The sequence below is a fragment of the Ahaetulla prasina genome, chromosome 2 (genome assembly GCF_028640845.1).
Source record: "Ahaetulla prasina isolate Xishuangbanna chromosome 2, ASM2864084v1, whole genome shotgun sequence".
NCBI lineage: Eukaryota > Metazoa > Chordata > Lepidosauria > Squamata > Colubridae > Ahaetulla > Ahaetulla prasina.
The window spans coordinates 22354038-22374041 of record NC_080540.1 but is presented as its reverse complement, the minus strand read 5'-3'; the positions used below and the strand labels follow the sequence as shown (position 1 = coordinate 22374041).

Here is a 20004-nt window from a genome sequence, read left to right as displayed (position 1 = left end):
TCCCTTCCAACTATTCTATTCTATTCTATTCTATTCTATTCTATTCTATTCTATTCTATTCTATTCTATATTCTCAATCATCCAGGTTGTCCCAAAGGTGCTTTTTAAAGAGGCAACTGGACTTTCTGTTTTTTCTTTGAAGACGTTTCGCTTCTCATCCAAGGAGCTTCTTCAGCTTTGACTGGATGGTGGGGAATGGAAGGATTATTCTAGAGGTGTTTATCTTCCTTTCTGGCAAGAAGAATCCTAGCTTGGAATTTGCTCGGCACTCCTGGAGAGGAAGAGCAGAAGATTTTTGCCAGTTCACCTTCTTCCAGTCTTCTCCAGGAATTCTTCAACCCTTCCAAGTGTTCAAGGATAGCAAAGGAGGAAAGGTCCCGGATGTGAGTCCTGCTCCATTGAATGCTGCCAAAATTGCCCATGAAATTATTTCCATGAAAAGTCCATTTGTTCTTTCTTTCCTTTTAGAAAGACACCCCAACCAGCAGCAGCACCTTATCTAATGTATCAGAAGGTTGAATCATGACAACTGGATTATTTTTTGTTAGCTTGAGAGGTTTCGCTGCTCATCTAAGCAGTTTCATCGGTCAGAGTGAGTCAGTTAGGCAGAGCATCGTTGGAATGTACCAACTCCTGCCGTACCAACCTCGGGGGTTTCCACCTCAAAATGTGTTGCAATATGTCGATGAAGACTCATTCATCCAGCCAAAGGTGTCAGAAGATTGAATCATGGCAGCCGCACTAATTTTTGTTAGCTTGAGACGTCTTGCTGCTCATCCAAGCAGCTTCATCTGCATTTTGGGGAGGAAACCCCTGAGGATGGTGTGGCAAGAGCTGGTACATTCCAACAACTCTCTGCCTAACTGATTTGTTCTAGACTGATGAACTGCTTGAATGAGCAGTGAAACCTCTCAGGCTAACAAAAATTAGTCCAGTTGTCATGATTCAACCTTCTGGCACCTTTGCCTGGGTGACTGATAGTCTTCATCAACAGATCAACAAAGTTTCAACAGAGCTTCAGACCAAAAAAACAAACCTCTTTGGCGCAAAAACAAAACTGGCTATGTAGCTAACTTCAAAAGTCGCTACAAAACCGTATGCCGACAGATAAAAGGCAGAATGCATCAGTTATCACAGCAAACAAGAGGAAAACCTAATACACACTAAATCCACCCGGGCCTTCTACAATTTCGTAAGCAACAAAGACTCAATCCATCCCACCACTAAAAGGACCAAACGGGAAAGACTGTAATGATGAAACCGTTAAGGCCAACCTCTTCAACACATTCTTCAGTTCAGTCTTTGTAAACAGCAATGGCTCATGCCCCTCATTTCCCAATCATACCACAACTACTCACAACGATCTACTACATGTCGATTTCATAGAAGATGCTGTTGAAAAGGCACTACACAACCTAAAACCATCTCTATCGATTGGCCCTGATGGATTATGCGCCTACTTCCTAAAGAAGCTCTCAACCACCATAGCAGAACCACTTAGCATAATCTATGAAATATCTTTCAGAACCAGCTCCTTACCTAACTTATGGTCACTAGCCATGGTCATCCCTATCTTCAAAAAGGGTGACCCCAGCCTAGTTGATAATTACAGACCAATCTCATTATGTTGTGTCACCTGCAAAGTCATGGAATCAATCATAAACCAATCCATTACCCTCTACTTAGAGACTAACAACCTATTCTCTAACAAGCAATTTGGCTTTAGAAAAAAATTGTCCTACAATCTGCAACTTTTACACTGCAAAAACATATGGACTTCAAAACTTGACCAGGGTAAATCAATGCAATTTATATAGACTTCCGTAAAGCCTTTGATTCAGTGGTACATGACAAGCTACTTCTAAAACTAAAATCTTATGGCGTTTCTGGATTCCTGCATAAGTGGATAGCTGCGTTCCTAGCAAACAGGCAGCAAGTAGTCAAAATAGAGAACACCTTATCTAACCCTGCACCTGTTAGCAGCGGTGTCCCCCAAGGCAGCGTTTTAGGACCCACACTCTTTATACTTTATATAAATGACCGTTGCGATCATATTATAGGCAACTGCGTTCTCTTTGCGGATGATATAAAATTATTCAACACCACTGACAATGCTGCTACTCTACAAAAAGACCTTGACTATGTGTCAGAATGGTCAAACAATTGGCAACTCCAAATCTCAACCAACAAATACTCTGTTTTACACATTGGCAAAAAAAATAAATAAATCAGAACACAAAATACAAGCTGGATGGATACGACCTAACAGATGACCCTTACTCTGTCAAAGACCTTGGAGTACTCATTTCAAATGATCTAAGTGCCAGAGCTCACTGTAACAGCATTGCTAAAAAAAAGCATTAAGAGTTGTTAACCTAATCTTGCGTAGCTTCTTCTCCAGTAATATTGAACTGCAAACTAGGGCATACAAAACTTTTGTCAGACCAATTCTTGAATACAGCTCATCTATCTGGAACCTGCACTGTATATCGGACATTAATACAATCGAACGAGTCCAGAGATATTTCACAAGAAGAGTCCTCCAGTCCTCTGCTTGCAACAAAATACTTTATGCCACCAGACTCGAAATTTTGGGCTTAGACAATTTAGAACTTCGCCGTCTTCAGTCTGACCTAAGCATAGTACATAAAATCATCTGCTACAATGTTCTACCAGCCAATGAATACTTCAGCTTCAACCAAAACAATACAAAAGCACACAATAGATACAAACTCATGGTAAACCGATCCAAACTAGACTGCAGAAAATACGACTTCAGTAACAGAGTTGTCAGCGCCTGGAATGCACTACCTGACTCTGTGGTTTCTTCCCCAAATCCCCAAAACTTTAAAACCTTAGACCGTCTACTGTAGACCTCACCCCATTCCTAAGAGGTCTGTAAGGGGCGTGCATAAGCGCACCAGCGTGGCTACCGTCCCTGTCCTAATATTTTTTATGTAAAAAGTTTTATTTTCATTTTCCAACAACCTATTCAATATACAGTCTCTTATTCAACATTAATCATTAACTTTCATTTGTTACTTATTCGGACCTGCCCAGCTACCACTTCCTTCCTTAACAAACCTTCCTCCTCCCTTCTCTACTTTCTTCTACTTTCTTCATCCTTCCTCTCTGTCCTAATATTTTTATTCGTATCCTTTTCATGTATTTATAATCATGTTTACACTTGTATCTGTCATAAAATGACAAATAAAATAAATAAATAAATAAATAAAATCTTATCTAATATTGAGATCAGGGAGAGCTCTTTTGTCAGCAAAGCAACAGATTCATATTTTAGTGAAGATCGCTAAAGTGCTTGCCTAGCTCTACATAACACAACAGATGAACATCAGTGAATTTGTCTGAAATGGTATAGGGATTCCTGCCTGAGCAGGGGGTTGGACTAGAAGACCTCTAAGGTCCCTTCCAACTCCGTTATTTTATTTGTCTGAATATCTATGACCCCATCTTAGGGTAAGACAGTCAATGCATCTATCAAGCACAGCATTTTGATGGAGGCTGGATCTCTATAATCATGCTATAAGAGACATGTTAGTTTCAGATGTTGAACCCAAGACTTTTGAGTTACATCAACAAATAGTACTGATTACGAGAGCCTTTTCAGATGCCTCCTACACATTTTCTGGCATGGAAGCCATTTCAGCAACAGAATCGTTTGTTTTGGAATGACCCTGTGTACAAACTCAAGGACAATCATCTCCTTTTCATAAAAGTGTTTGCTAAAAAGCCAAGATGAACTTAGAACTTCTATGCCCAGATTAGTTCTTTCTTGCAGCCTTACTCAAGTGTAATAAAATGTGCAGACAAAAGAAAGAAATTACAAATCTGTAACATTTATAGACCAATGCAGTGTGTCAGGATGGTATTTTTATTTCTTTATTTTAAAGTACATCGTACTCTCTCCTAGGCCAGCACAAGCTTCCCTGGTATCATCTACTACGACGACAACGACGACGGCGTAATAATAATGGCAAAAATGAGGGTGGGCAAAGAATCATCTGTATTAGGGGACTGGAGACTTAAAAAAATGAAGAACAGTTGCAGGAATTAGGTATGTTTTGTTTAATGAAAAGAAGCACTGAGGTGACAAGATAGCAGTCTTCCAATATCTCAGGGGTTGCCACAGAGAAGAGGGAGTCAAGCTATTCTCCAAAGCACCTGAGGGTAGGACAAGAAGCAACGGACAGAAACTAATCAAGGAGAGATGCAACTTAGAACTAAGGAAAAATTTCCTGACAGAATAATTAATCAGCGGAACAACTTGCCTCCAGAAGTTTTGGGTACTCCCAACAAGGAAGGTTTAAGGAAGAGATTGGACAACCATTTGCCTAAAATGGTATAGGGTTTCCTACCACAGCAGGGGGCTGGATTAGACAATCTCCAAGGTCCCTTTCAACTCTGTTATTCTGAAGTGACACATTTCATGTTTGCACTGCTGCATTTTAAGAGAAGCCTTGTACAATCTGGTTTCCTTAGTAAAAGAATTACATCTGATTTGCAATTCAAAGATAATTATCAAGGATCAAGATGCATCATCAGCCAAAAATATCAGGAGCATCAAGTCTCTGGAGTTCTTATGAAGTGGATTGGGAGAGGAGGGAAACATAACTGTGCAATTGGATCACAGTTTTAAAAAAGAACAAAAAATCCTACAAGGTTCTCAAGTGATTATGCATCCATTTACATATAAAAGCCTTTCAATGAAACAATTTGATTAGGATTTTTAATCATTCTCCTAGCATCCTTAAGATCTGAACAGTTGCATCAAATTTATAAATATGAATGTTCTACCATGTAAATGTTTATATATCTTCACAGGAGATTATGTATATGGAATCAAAGTAAAATATCTATTTCTTAGTAATGGTTGTAGTCCAATATTGTTTGACAAATGAGCCTTTGACTGTAATTCTTTCTCTCGTGTCAATCATCTATCAGTCATCTGTATTTATCATCTATGCTCTTATCATCTCTCCAACTATAATCTATCATCTATCCATCCATCCCTATATCTGTCAAGTCATGCAATAATGTCATGTCATGTCTGCATGCCTATCATCCACCCATCCATCCATTCTCTCTGCTGCAAACTGAACTTGAAACTTAGCATGAACAAGATGGAGTTGTTACTGATTTCAGAGGCTAGATTTCTGGAGAGTGCTGCACACTTCTTCAGGTTTGCATTTTGAGGGAGTTCCTGGATCAAGCATTGATGCTGAACAGCCAGATAACATTATTGGTAAACTGAAAGAGACCCAACTTGGATCACCTACAGTCAAGAAAGTATATCCTCTGACAGGGGTGAAATCTGAACCGGTTTGCTACCAGTTCGCTGGTCACGCGTGTGCACCAAACACATGGTGTGCACATATGCAGTACGCCCCAAATGCATGCTGCGTGTTTAAAAAGCTACTGGTTCAGGCGAACCGGTAGTTTAAAAAAGCTACAATCTGACAATCACCTGTGCCGTGTGGTCTGACGATCACCTGTGCCGCGCAGCTTGCAGCAAAAGGTGGCTTGGGAAGGTAAGTAGAACAGCGAGGGGGGGATCAGCTGTGCAGCGCAGTTTATCTTCGCTAGAAAGCAGGAAATCCTACTTTCTAGCAAAGCTAAACCACACAGCACAAGTGATTGTTGGTTCGTAGCTTTTTTTAACTACTGGTTTGCCTAAATCGGTAGTTTTTTATCACTACCGGTTCACCCAAACCGGAGCAAACCGGTAGCATTTCACCCCTGCCCTCTGAGTTCTATGGTTTTACATATCAGGACATAGTAAAAATCATCTGGTCCTCAGCAGTTCTTAAAGGTAGGTAAATATAACCTCAGATGAACAAAATACATGACATATTAAGTTGCACCGTGTCCTCATTTTTTTTTTCAAAAGAAAGTCAAAATGGAGAAGCCATGTGTGAAAAACACAGTACACCTGATGATTCAATAGTTTGTAGAACTTCTTCTCACATTGTTGTGAAGGAATTTTCCCCCTTTCTTCTTTACAACATTAGTACAGTTCATTGAGGTTTGTGGCCATTTGTTTATACACAGCTCTCATGAGGTGCCACCACAGCATTTCAATCGGGTTGAGATCTGGACTTTGCCTGGGTCATTGCAAAACCTTGAGATTCTTTTCTTTTTCAGCCATTTTGCTGTAGATTTGCTGGTGTGCTTGAGATCCTTTTCCTGTTGCACGACTCATCTCAATCAAGCTTTAGCTGTCAGATAGATGGTCTCACCTTTGACCTTAGAATATTTTGGTTTGCAGAGGAATTCACAGTTGACTCAATGACTATAAGGTGCTGAGGTCCTGTGGCTGCAAAACAAGCCCAAATCATCATCACTCCACCACCTTGCTTGATGATTGACATGAGATGTTTCTGCTGACAAGTTGTGTTTGGTTTTTGCCAAACACAGTGCAATGCTTTATAACCAAACATAACTTCGTCTGTCCAAAGGAAATTGTTCCAGAAGTCTTGCAATTTGTTCAGATGCAACTCTGCAAACTTAAGCATTGCTGCCATGTTCCTTTTAGAGAGAAGAGGTGTGGTCTTACAAGGGCTTTATAGAGTGGTATTAGCACCTCACTTGATCTTGATTGTATCCCTGCTACTGCAATTTAGCATTGCATTGGCTTTTTTGTCTGCCGCTGCACACTCCTTGCTCATATTTAGCTGGTTGTCCACGAAGATTCCAAGATCCCTCTCACAGTTACTGCTATTAAGCCTAGTTTCCCCCAGTCTATATGTGTACTTTTGGTTTTTCTTGCCTAAATGTAAGACTTTACTTTTCTCTACACTGAATTTCATTTTGTTAGATAGGGCCCAGCGTTCAAGTCTGTCAAGATCCATCTGGATCTTGAGCCTATCTTCTACAGTGTTAGCTATTCCTGCCAGCTTAGTATCATCTGCAAATTTGGTAAGTTCCCCTTTTATTCCCTCATCTAAGTAGTTTATGATGATATTGAAGAGTACTGGGCCTAAGACAGAACCTTATGGCACCCCACTGCTTACTTCTCTCCATGTAAACTTAGACCCATTAAGGACTACTCATTGAGTACGGTTTGTCAGCCAGTTGTGAATCCATCTGGTGATGAAGCTATCTAGCCCACATTTTTCTAGTTTACGAAGAAGTAGGTTGTGGTCTACTTTGTCGAATGCCTTGCTGAAGTCTTAAGTATATTATGTCCACAGTATTTCACTGGTCTACTAATTTAGTCACTAAGTTGAAGAATGAAATAAGATTGGTTAGACCAGAAGACCTCCCTTCCAGCTGATTGATTCTCTGTGAAAAGAGTCACATTGTGGAACAAAATGCATTTTAAATTGAAACAGATCTTCTTTGCATTACAGTTTAGGAGGTTTCTTACCATAGACCAAATACCTGTTTATTCCTGGCTTTTAATTGTTCTGATAAGCCTTGGTGGCGCAGTGGTTAAAGTGAAGTACTGCAGGCTATTTCTGCTGACTGCCAGCTGCCTGCAATTTGGCAGTTCAAATCTCACCAGGCTCAAGGTTGACTCAGCCTTCCATCCTTCCGAGGTGGGTAAAATGAGGACCCAGAGTATTGGGGGCAATAGGCTGACTCTATAAACCGCTTAGAGAGGGCTATAAAGCAATATAAAGCAGTATATACCGTAGAGTATGTCGCACCTTTTTTCCCCAAAAAGAGGGTGAAAATCTGCATGCGTTTTATACTCCGAATGTAGTATATAGCTTCTCAAACGGAGGTTTTAGAGGCTGAAAAAAGCATCAGAAAAGAAGCTTCAGAAAAGAAGCCCTCAAACAGAGCTTCAGGGAAAAAAACTCCAAACAGAGTTTCAGAAAAGAAGCCCCCAAACAAAGCTTCAGAGGCTTTTTTTCTGAAGCTCTTTCAGAGGCAGAAAAAAAAGTTTTTTTCTGAAACAGAATTTCAGAAGTTTCAGAGGCAGAAAAAAAAAAAGTAAAAAAAAAAGCAAGGCACAGAGCTCACAATCAAGGAACCTGTTGCTAAAATTCACCTCTGGGAACACCTGATTGGGGGTATTCCAGGAGGCTGATCCACCTGCCAATCAGCTTTTTTCTTATTTTCCTCCCCAAAAACTAAGGTGTGGCTTATACTCCGAAAAATACAGTAAGTCTAAGTGCTATTGCTATTGCTGATTCTTAACAACAGTTTAAATATTTGTTCAAAAATAACATTCTTTGTTTTGCTTTAGCTGTTGTTTAGCCATTTTCCTTTTATTGCTATAAGGCCATCCAGAGTTAATAAGGAAATGAGTGACCTACAAGCACAAGCAAGCAAACAAGTTAAGCTTAGGCGAGGATTGAAGCTAGTTGAAATTCCACTCATTCCTATCTGATAGTCCAAGGAGCAAACTTTTATGCATGCAAAAAGACCCATAAGAAAATTGGAGAAGGCAAATGCGGTTGTGGAAAACAGAGAGGGGGGTGGAAAAACATTTTCAGTGATTTCTTGAAGTCTTCTCCAAAAAGTCTTTTAACATGAAGGCTGAAGTGAAATTGCAAGTTTCAAACCTTGTGTGTGCAAGTCTGGTAGAACAGAAATCTGTGGCACGTGAAAGAGAGAGTGTGCAACAGGAAGAACTGTGTGGATTTAGACACATTTATTTTTTCCTGAGATACAGAATTGCAAAGCAAAAAAGTGGACATGCAGGCCTCTTCTAATTTCCTTTGCCTTCCAAGCTGCCCCCAGCAGCGTTAAGAGCAAGTCCAGACATTATATAGATGAGAATTGTTTTTGAAATGTACCATTTCTGACCACACAAATAAGTGTATATATTATTATTTATTAAATTTATATTATGCTCTCTCTCTTATGATACTGATCGATTCAATACAAGGGTGATTTTGAGGTCAGGGATCAGCCCAAACACTGAATCCTTCCTGAAGCAGAACACTCTAAAAATGTATTGCTACCATTTCTCACTTCCTTCAATGCGATGTGTAGGCCAACTTTTGGCCAAAGGACAGATTCCCAAAAAAGCCAGCAGGGGACCACCCCATACCACCACAGACCCAAAGAGCTGTTTTTCCAGTACCCTTGGAAGCCCCAAGTGGAGAGATCATAGCTTATTGGGATGAACTCTTCCAGGATCATCCAACATGCATGGAGAGTGGGTCAGCTGAACAATAATAGGAGCGGTTTCATCTGAACCTTAAACTTCCTGAGGGGTAATTCAGTCCCTTCTAATATCTGTCAGGACTGCTCAGTGATAGGTCTGCAGACCACATATGATTTTCCTGGCTCCTATTTGTCCCTCCAGCCATATCTTCAAAAAGTCAAGGCTTCCTTTAGCCCAGATGGGGATGCAGGTTGTGTTTTCCACCTCTAGGTTTCAAACCTGCTAAGGTAAGGGGTAAGGAAAGGGGTAGGGGTCGAGGTATTCCTGATCTCCTCAGCTGGCTTTCCGAGGCAGGAAGCAGAAGGGAGTGATCCCTGCCTAAGTCCTATCTTCCTTTCATGAAGCCATCGAGAACGCGGTCACTACGCTCTGACATCCAATAGCCGGCCATCGCAGCCACCGCGCCTATGAAAATGGCAGTGAAGACCATGTCTCCTTTGGCAGCCAAGGTGGCCAGCGCGCAGATGATAGCCCCGAAGAACATCTGCTGCAACACAACCACTTCGTCGTCTGTAATGTCGTCAAAGAATCCTTTCTCAGGAGCATCTGAAAAGACAACAAAGAGGCCCTCAGCAATGGCAAAGGGCAGTCAGTTTTTAACCTCTGGAGCAGTTTGACTGTCTAGGACAGGGGTCTGCAACCTTAAACACTCAGTGAGCCATTTGGACCTGTTTCCCACAGAAAAGAAAACACTGGAAGCCACAAAACCCTTCCCGTGCCTGACTATTTCTTGAGCAGCTACAAAACTAGCATATGCAGTTGAATTAAATGTTCTGTTTTCTTCTGAAACTTTTCTTTTCTTGGCCTACCGGGGGTTAAAAAATTCAATAAATCATGTGCCGGCGGGTGTTGCACATTGGCAGTTGTGACACATATTTTGAGTGACAGAGAGCCACAGCAGAAGGGTAAAAGAGCCACATGCGGCTCCAGAGCCGCAGGTTGCTGACCCCTGGTCTAGGAGGTCAGTGTTTCTCAACCTCCCCAAGGCTGGCTGGGGAATTCTGGGAGTTGAAGTCCACACATGTGAAACTTGCCAAGGTTGAGAAATATTGGTCTAGGTTCGCCCTTCCCCTGCCCAGTGTGTAAAAACTGGGCCTCAGCTTGATTCAGAAATATATTTAAGCAGGAAAGAAAACAACGATTTCACAATTCATTTACTCCAAAACAAATCCAAATTTGTGTCTGATTTGGAATATTGCTCCGATTGGAATGATTCAGGGGTGAAATCTAAAATTTTTCCCTATCGGTTCTGTGGGCGTGGCTTAATTGGTGGGCATGGCTTGGTGGTCAGATGACTGGATGGGCGTGGCCAATAACAATAAATAATAAAAATAATAAATAAGGTATACAAAACAATAAGAGGTACCAAAAACCAACTTTCACACTTTACACACACACAATACAATACAACTGACTCACACACAATGTACAAGCAGCTGCACTTCACCCAAAATGGCCCCTGCAACAAGCAGGAACCCCACACTTTCACACTTTACACACACATAACACAACTGACTCACTCACACACACACACATATACACACACACTGCCACATACAGCTTTGTGAGATTTTGTGTGTTTGTGTAGTTAGAGTGAAACACTACAGAAACACACCAAATCTCAGAAAGCTGCACAAATATTATTTTATTATTTTTATTTATTTTTTTAGAACAGGGGTCTCCAACCTTAGTAACTTAGTTTGTGGACTTCAACTCCCAGAATTCCTCATTCAGCAAAGGAGGAAGTCAAAGCAAGCTTTTTTTTTTTTCTTCAGTAGCTGAAGAAAGCATGGTGTTGCCAGCCCGAAAACAGCAGTAATTATAGGTAAGTGAGGAGGGGAAATTGGCTGGGCCTGGGTGGGGGCTCTTATAAAGTGAGTTTAAATGCCTGTGAGGATCAGGAAATTCCTCTGGGATCGCCAGAGGAGGCTTTTAAAACCTTTTTTTTTTTTTTTCTTTTTCTGTTTTCCTTCGGCTGAAGAGGGGTTTTTAAAAAAAACTTTTAAAGGGTTTTGCTCAGCCCCACGATCATCAGAGGTTTTTTTTTTTACTTTTCAAGGCATATTTCGGCTGAAGAAAAACTGCTTTTAAAAGGACCTCTGGTGGCTCAGACTGGTAAGACAGTCTGTTATTAACAGCAGCTGCTTGCAATTACTGCAGGTTCAAGTCCCACCAGGCCCAAGGCTGACTCAGCCTTCCATCCTTTATAAGGTAGGTAAAATGAGGACCCAGATTGTTGGGGGCAATAAGTTGACTTTGTACATAATATACAAATGGATGAAGACTATTGCTTGACATAGTGTAAGCCGCCCTGAGTCTTCGGAGAAGGGCGGGATATAAATGCAAATAAAAAAAAAACAAGTAAAAAAAAAACCCTCTGCTGATGGTGTGACTCAGCAGGGGCAGGGGGCAGGACCAGGGATTTTTGTTACCGGTCCTCCGAACCAGCAGCCGCTATCGCTACTGGATCGGTCGAGCCGGTCCAAACCGGGAGCACTTCACCCCTGGAATGATTGTGTTTAACTCAATTATAGACCCTAACTATTCCTAAAACAGCCGGTTTGCAAGGAAATGTCTGCAGAATACAGGGAGCGAGAGAATAACAAAGAAAGCGGATCCCAAAGCTGATCCTAGACAGAATTATGGCTACCACATAGCAAGAACCTGTGAGATGTCAAGGATGTTGGACTGGACTAGTAGTTAAGGCACCTGGCTAGAAACCGGAAGACTATGAGTTCTAGTCCCGCCTTAGGCATGAAAGCCAGCTGGGTGACTTTGTGCCAGTCCCTCTCTCTCAGCCCAACCTGCCTCACTGGGTTGTTGTGGGGTAAACAGCAGGAAGAAGGAGTATTTTATATATATATATGTCACCTTATTTGTAAAAAATAATAAAGGCGGGATATAAAGAAATAAAGCTAAAATGACCTGCTGACTTTTACCTGGGGGCTTGTCTTCCACACAAATCTCTTCTTTGCGTAGATGTCCCTCAGCGCAAACACAGCGATAGCTGCCCTCTGTGTTCTCACACACCTCGTTGGCTGCCGTACACACCGGCTCCTCCACTACATCCTCACATTCGTTCACATCTGACGAGGAAGGGGAGCGTTAAGTTCAGAGAATCATAAACAACATTGGCTAAAAACCCGTCCATTTCGTATCTCTCATTTTCATCCCCAAATGCAGCAGCCACGCTTTCCCAGCTCTCTGCTGTGTCATCTGCTCAACTGCTGCGCCTCGCCCACCATATCTAAGCCAGTAAATCCTTACTTTTCCAGACCTTGATTCAGCAGATTTCAAGCGTCAAGGACAAATCTAAATTCGGGCTTTGCTCCAAATGAGGGGAAAAGTCCGTTGCCTAGCAAATCAATCCAGATAATGTTTGCATATTTTATATGCATTAGGCTACATCTTACACGCACTTGGCTCTCAGGACTTTCCTTCCATTAGTTTGTTACATTTGGATTTACTATTGGAGAAAAGATGCAGTGTATCTGAGGGCTGAAAAGCCGTGACAATATATGGGTAATCCTGGACTTGTGATCGCAATTGAGCCCAAAATTTCTGCTGCTAAGGGAGACATTTGTTAAGTGAACTTGGCTCCATTTTAGAAACCTTCTTGACACAGTTGTTAAGTGGATTGTTGCAGTTGTTCAGTTAGTAACAAGGTTGTTAAGTGAACCTGGCTTCCCCATTGACTTTGCTTGTCAGGAAGTCATAAAAGGTGATCAGCAACCGTCATAAATATGAATCAGTTCCCCTGCAGCCAAATTTCAATCAAGTGACCATGAGGATGCTGCAACAGTTGTTAAGTGTGGAAAGTGGGCATAAGTCACTTTTTCAGTGCCGTTGTAACTTTGAATGGTCACTAAATCAACTGTTGCAAGTCAAGAACTACCCTTAACAGATAGCCAACTATGATCCACCTCTTTATTTAACTCTATGTATTTGAAAGGCTGAGCGCCAAAGAACTGAGGCCTTTGAACTCTGGTGCTGGAGAAGATTCCTGCGAGTCCCTTGGACTGCAAGGCGGACAAACAAGTCAGTTCTAGAGGAGATCAACCCTGACTGCTCTTTAGAAGGCCAGATCCTGAAGATGAAACTGAAATACTTTGGCCACCTGATGAGAAGGAAGGACTCACTGGAGAAGAGCCTAATACTGGGAAAGATTGGGGGCAAAAGAAGAACGGGATGACAGAGAATGAGGTGGCTGGATGGAGTCACTGAAGCAGTAGGCATGAGTTTAAATGGACTTCAGAGGATGGTAGAGGACAGGAAGGCCTGGAGGAACGTTGTCCATGAGGTCGCGATGGGTCGGACACAACTTCACAACTAACAACAACAAAATTTGGTTCATTCCTTGAAACTTTCTATCCATAACTCCACAGTTTTCCTACAACTTTTTCTGGAACTCTTCTATTCCTAAGCCTTCTTTTGGCTGGGCTCATACCTGCCAAAGGACAACATCTCAGGTTACCTTTTAGACCCAACTTCAGTGGACAGTAACAATAAAAACACTAAAAACATCCAGATTATACATACATAGAAGCAAGATACTTGGCCAGTTAGCTCCAATTTCATTTTAAATTGTTTTTATAGTATTTTATTAATAATTTGTGTTTGGAACGCTGTGTATTTTGATATGGCCTATGGGCTAATCAATAAACTAAACTCAAAAAATGCACCAAATTGCTGGAAATGCAATCACAAACATGGGACATATTTCTATATGTGGTGGACATGCCGCAAAGCAAAGGCATATTGGTTAAAAATCCAAAAATGGCTAGAGGAAATGATGGGGAGAAATATTGCTATGAAACCCAAATTATTTTTATTGGGAATTATAAAATAGAAGATTAGAAAAGAAATTTATTATCTCATACTCCACATAATTACAGCCACCAGAATTGCATATGCACAAAATTGGAAACAAAGTTTTGCTCCATCAAATACAATGATAAAAAAAGGTGCTAGAATGTGCAGAAGCAGATAAATTAACAATGGAATTAGAAGACCGAGAGGAAACGATATACCATGAAACATGAAATAGATGGTATAACTGGTTGGAGAAAGAATCTAAAATTAATGTATAAATGTATAAACATAAGAGAAGATATTATAGAGGAACGAAATAGTTAATGTGTAATAGATAAGTATAAAGTGTAATGAATATAGGAATTAGTAATATATAAAATGTATGTATATAGTTGGTTAAAAGATAAAATAAATATTACTAAAGATGCTGGTATTGGAACGCTGTAAAAATGTAACAAAGATGTTAAAAATATAAATGCTGAATAAAAAGTATTAAAAATAAAATAAAATCCAAACTGCTTTGAAGAAACTGACTTGTGCTGAGCAAAACAACAACAACAAAAAACCCCAATAAACTAAACTAACTAACTAACTTGGCCATTTAGCAATACAACAGGCAACAGGGGCAGGGGTGAAATCTACTTACCTTCCTTACCGGTTTCGAAGTGCATGCGCTGTGCGTCACACTGCACGCAGACGTAAAAAACACATTACTTCTTGGTTAAAACCAGGAAGTAACAACACCTGGGCGGGTGGATGGAGTTTTGCTCTGCCATCGCTACTGGATCGCTGAACCACCAACCATGGGCGCTAACAGATCGCCAGATCCAGTCAGAACCGGGAGCATTTCACCCCTGAACGGGGGGCCCTTAACGCATTCAGCATCTCAAGCACGAGAACATAGCTATGATTTTAGGACCTTACGAAAGGCTAACAGGGTTGGGGGCCAATTTAGAGTCTTTTCTGGGATAGAGCCAACCACCACAGCAACATCTGTGGAGTCCAAGGATAACAGATTGCAACAATTCAGCAACTCCCAAAGTTAAAATTAACCTATCCTGCGCAGACTGCACTGGCTACCTGTGGCCTTCCGGGTGCGCTTCAAGGTGTTGGTGATCACCTTTAAAGCGCTCCATGGCATAGGGCCGGGCTATTTACGGGACCGCCTTCTGCTACCGAATATCTCTCACCGACCCGTGCGCTCTCACAGAGAGGGACTCCTCAGGGTGCCGTCAGCTAGGCAGTGTCGTCTGGCGACACCCAGGGGAAGGGCCTTCTCTGCAGGGGCTCCCGCCCTCTGGAATGAGCTCCCCCCAGGACTTCGCCAACTCTCGGACCTTAGAACCTTCCGTCGTGAACTTAAAACACACCTATTCAGGTGCGCAGGACTGGATTAGATTTTTTAGTTTTTTAAATTTTAAATTTTAAATTTTGTACTGATTTTAATTGGTTTTGCTATTTTTAGTTAAATTGGCCGGTTAAATATTTCATTTTAAAATTATTTTAAATTTATTGTCTATCTATGTATTTTAATAAGGCTGTACACCGCCCTGAGTCCTTCGGGAGAAGGGCGGTCTAGAAATTTAATTAATAAATAAATAAATAAATAAATAAATAAAAGAGTCCCTGCTACTTTAACAGGCCTACTGGCAGGAAAAAAGCACTGTAGCGTTAGAGAACTCCTCTAGGCTGCCCAGAAGATTGGCTGCCTCCCAGTTATGCAGGAATAGGAACATTCCAGCCAAGGAACTGCCAGACAAGGCAACAGTAAACAGCCCAACAAAAGAAACTCTAAGCCCACCCCCACCAACACTGACAGGGGAAGCCACCAGAATATCAATTGAAAGCAAACACCCCCTCCCCCCAGCACTGATGATGATGTTACCTACTTTGGGTAATGAAACTGGGCAGGAGCCGTGGTGGCACAATGGTTAGAAATGCAGTATTGCAGATTGACTCTGCCCACTGCCAGGAGTTCGATCCTCACCGGCTCAAGGTTGTCTCAGCCTTCTATACTTATGAGGTCGGTAAAAGGAGGACTCAGATTGTTGGGGGCCGTAGGCTGGCTCTCTGTAACCTGCTTGGAGACGGCTGTAAAGCAGGGGTCCCCAACCTTTGGGCCACGACCCTCTAGTGGGTCTTGAGCTGTTCAGAACCAGGCCACGGAAATGGCGGGTGAACATGCATTTGCGTGCGCATCTCCACTTGTACGAGCAGTGGGCGAGCCCATGCACGCGTGCTCCAATTGTGTGAGCATGCTCCATTCGTGCCTGCCGCTTGTACAAATGCAGCTGCGTGCCATCACTCTCCCTCCCCCAATGCTGGTCTGAACCATCACTCTCCCTCCCCCAATGCTGGTCTGCGAAGCCTGAATCATTGGGGAAACCCTGCTGTAAAGTACTATGAAACGTTATATAAGACTAAGTTGTATTGCTACTGCTAATGAAGCATCTGCATGAAAACAAGCAAACTCAGAGAGCACCAAGGACTCCACTCGCACAGGTGACGGTTGAACTTACCAAGGCATTTGACACCATCTCTCTGGTAGCCCTTGTTGCATTTCTTGCAGCGAGAAGGCCCAGCACCCATGCAGCCAATACAAGCCTTGGCACAGTCTAAAGAGAAAGTAGAGGGCGAAATGAAGAGATGGGCATAGGCATTGACCCCCTAGGAGTAAGTAAGCCCCTGGGTGGGTGGCTGGCTGAATGAAAAGGTAAGGGAAAAATATTAGAACACTAGCTGAATACCTGTGCTCCACTACAAAACTATGTGATTGGGCTTGATAAATCGACACTTACAGCTTGAAAATTAATGAGTAGTTATGATCGGCCTCTCCTCTCCCTTTCTCTCCTTCAGCCTTGCCCCACAGAAGCCTCCCCTATCCTATCCTCTTCTCTCCCTCAGGCTTCCCCCACAGAAATGTCTTCTATCCTATCCCCTTCTCTCCCTCAGGCTTTCTATCCCCTTCTCTCCCTTAGGCTTGCCCCTCAAAATCTTCCCCTATCCTATTCTCTTCTCTTCCTCAGTCTTGCCCCACAGAAGCCTCCCCTATCCTATCCCCTTCTCTCCCTTAGGCTTGCCCCTCAAAATCTTCCCCTATCCTATTCTCTTCTCTTCCTCAGTCTTGACCCACAGAAGCCTCCCCTATCCTATCCTGTTTCCCTCAGTCTTGCCCCACAGAAGCCTCCCCTATCCTCTCCCCTCCTCTCCCTCAGCCTTGCCCCACAGAAGCTTCCCCTATCCCATTCCCTTCTCTCCAGAGTTATTTTTAGGTAGGTAGGGGGAGTAGAAAGTCTAACTAATTAGCATCAGAGCGTGTTAATAATAATATAAGAAATACTAATGCTCTGATGGTCATTTTGATAAATCCTTTCTTAGTGAGCACCTAGAAGCCAAGAGGAACATATGTGGCAGATTTCAAGTTTGTAGGCTTTACGGTTTCGTGATTATGGCATGAGGGTTTTCACTTATATATATATATAGATTGTTTGTGTATAAACCATAGCTAGCTTGGTGTAGCAGTTCAGGTATCAGGTTAGATACCAGGAGGCTGTGAATTCCAGCCCCCTCCTTGGGGCAAAGCCAGCTGGGTGATCTCAGGCCAGTCCTTCTCTCCCAGCCCTAGGAAGGAAGAAGAGGCAAGGGCAAATCCCTTCCAAAAAACTGGGCCAAGAAAACTGCAGGGATTGGTCCAAGAAATTGCCAGCAGTCAGAAACCGACTCAAAAACACACAAATACACACACAAATAAATGCAGTAAGCCTAGCATGAAGCATCCATCCATCTGCTGCTTCCTGTCTACGATTGAAACATAAGGGGCTCTCGTACGTGAAAACCTACCCACTTGCCTAAATATATAAGAATGTCTACCTATGGGAGAGGGAAAAAAATAATGTTCTCAGCTGGTAGACTATGCCATTTCTGCTTCCCTGAAGAACTTCAGCAGCGTGAGCTATATTAGGATTCGTGCCCCAAAGCAAGAGAAACGAGGGTGGATATGCTCATAGCATGACTTCCCACATTACCCACAGGAACAGAGTCACCAGATCATCCACTGAAGACCTGTTGCCCCAGCAGAAGCAGGTCTGCTTCTTGAATGTGTTCCAAGCGGGACCCACAGGGGTTCAAAGCAACAGAGAGTTCATTGTGGAAGCCTTAATCTCTTACCTCGGCATTCGTAGGAGCCTTCTGTATTGACACAAAACTGATTGTTGCGACAGTGTGCCATGTCAGTGCCACATTCATCTATGTCTGTAAGAGAGATGGAGAGATCAAGATAGGGGTGGCCAAATATTTTATCTCCCTCTTTCCTCCCCCCCCCTCTCAATTCTCATGAAGGAATCTTAGATTCTCCTTTGAGCTTCTGTGTTGCTGTTGTTGCTATTTGTCAGGTATGCCTCCTTTCAGTACTCAAGAAAGAAAAAAAACCCGACTCCATTTTCATAGAGAAAGGTACTTTTACTAAGTATGAACTGAATGCAATTAAAGAAAAGCACAGTTTGAGGCAATAGGCACCAAAATCGCATATAGTAAACATCCCCAAAATCCTCCCCCCAAGGTTCCACTCAGAATTATCCAATCCACATTCCTCCCAGGGGGTCAAATGGGGTGCAGCTTCGGATGGCCCCATCCTTCTGGTATGCCCAGACGGTTAACCTTGACTGGCTATCAACATGCCTCCCAGCTGCAGAGAGAACGCTAAGGGAAAGTTCCTCCAATTCACTCCCTGTTACAAGACTTCTCCACCAGCTTGCTTCCCCCCTCCCTCCAACAGCCAAGACAGCTCCCCCCTCCCCCGCTTACAATGGCAGCCGTAGCAATCAATCAATATAGAAGCGGAGGCTGACACAATTGCTTATTAAATTTATTATGGCCACCCACTCTAAAAGACTCTAGGTGGCTTATAACATTCAAATATACAATTGAAAGAGTTAAAGGCAGGATACAGGTAGCCCTCAACTTAGAACCATTCATTTAGTGAACGTTCAAAGTCACAATGGCACAATGAAAGAAGTGACTTAAGATCATTTTTCGTACTTATAACCGTAGCAGCATCCCCGTGGTCATAATAATAATAATAATAATAATAATAATAATAATTTATGACAGTTGCAAATTCCCAGGGTCATGTGATCCCCTTTTGCAACCTTCTGACAAACAAAGTCAATGGGGAAGCCAGATTCACTTAACAACCGTGTCAGGGTTCCAAGTAACACCCCCAACAAAATCAAAACTCCGAGGCAAGCATATTCCTCAAAGTATAAGTTTAGTAGGGGTGTCATATTGGCACATCTGGGGAAAACCCGATTCTGAAATCCTGTTGTGGCCTGCAGAGCTGGCAGCAGTGTCGGACAGTGAGGAGGTTGGGGAGGAACATGGGCCAGTCCTGGAGTCTGGGGGAGGCTCGGACAAGGGCTCTGCGTTGGAGGCAGAGAAAGGGCCATCTGGGAGGTCCGTGCTGCCTCAGGAGCCTCCAGAGTCAGACATCAGTGAGGCAGAGGAACAGAGGTAGACTGTTCCCAGTGCGCACATGCGCAGAGCTGCCAGAAGCCAAGAACAGTTAAAACAAAAGGGACGACTCGGGAGCAAGGCTTGGAGATGATTGGCCCCTCCCATAAGACATAAAAGAGGAGCAAAGGCACGTGGGCCTTTGTAGGAAGCAAAGTTGTTAATTCTGTTCAGTTTAAAGTCTGAAGTTCTGTTTTATTCTGGACTCCATGTGGCTTTGCAAATTAGGTCTTTGGCAGCGTGTCAAGGGAGATAAAGGTGGGTGATTATCAGCCTTATCCTCTTTATAACTATTTGGGACTCATCTGTGAATGAACAGAATTCACAGCTGTTGCAGTAAAAGAGGTTTTTGGGACTACTTGTGTGTTTTACTGACTCAGGAAGCCTAGGTCAGAACAAAGCCCTGCGTTTCCCCCACCCAAATTAAAGTCAATGGTCTTTTCCACCCAATCCACATGTCCATCACATGGTTCAAACCGGTCACTGTCCCAACTCCAGTTGGTCTCCATCCACGCCTCCCCAGCAGCTGGCGAGATGTCCTT

The 20004-nt window shown here is 42.6% G+C and overlaps 1 protein-coding gene across 3 annotated transcripts in view; it reads right to left on the bottom strand.

Moving 5' to 3' along the window:
* Positions 1 to 8786: 8786 nt before the first annotated feature.
* The window catches only part of CRELD1 (cysteine rich with EGF like domains 1), a 30670-nt gene continuing 19452 nt past the window's right edge, over positions 8787 to 20004 (bottom strand). For all 3 annotated transcript variants that reach the window (XM_058171863.1, XM_058171861.1, XM_058171862.1), the window contains exons 9-12: positions 18122 to 18205; positions 16474 to 16569; positions 12082 to 12228; positions 8787 to 9688 (exon numbers count right to left, since the gene is read on the bottom strand). In XM_058171863.1, coding sequence (XP_058027846.1) covers positions 9468 to 9688; positions 12082 to 12228; positions 16474 to 16569; positions 18122 to 18205 — 548 coding nt within the window. In that variant the 3' untranslated portion in view covers positions 8787 to 9467. The remainder of the gene's footprint in view (positions 9689 to 12081; positions 12229 to 16473; positions 16570 to 18121; positions 18206 to 20004) is intronic.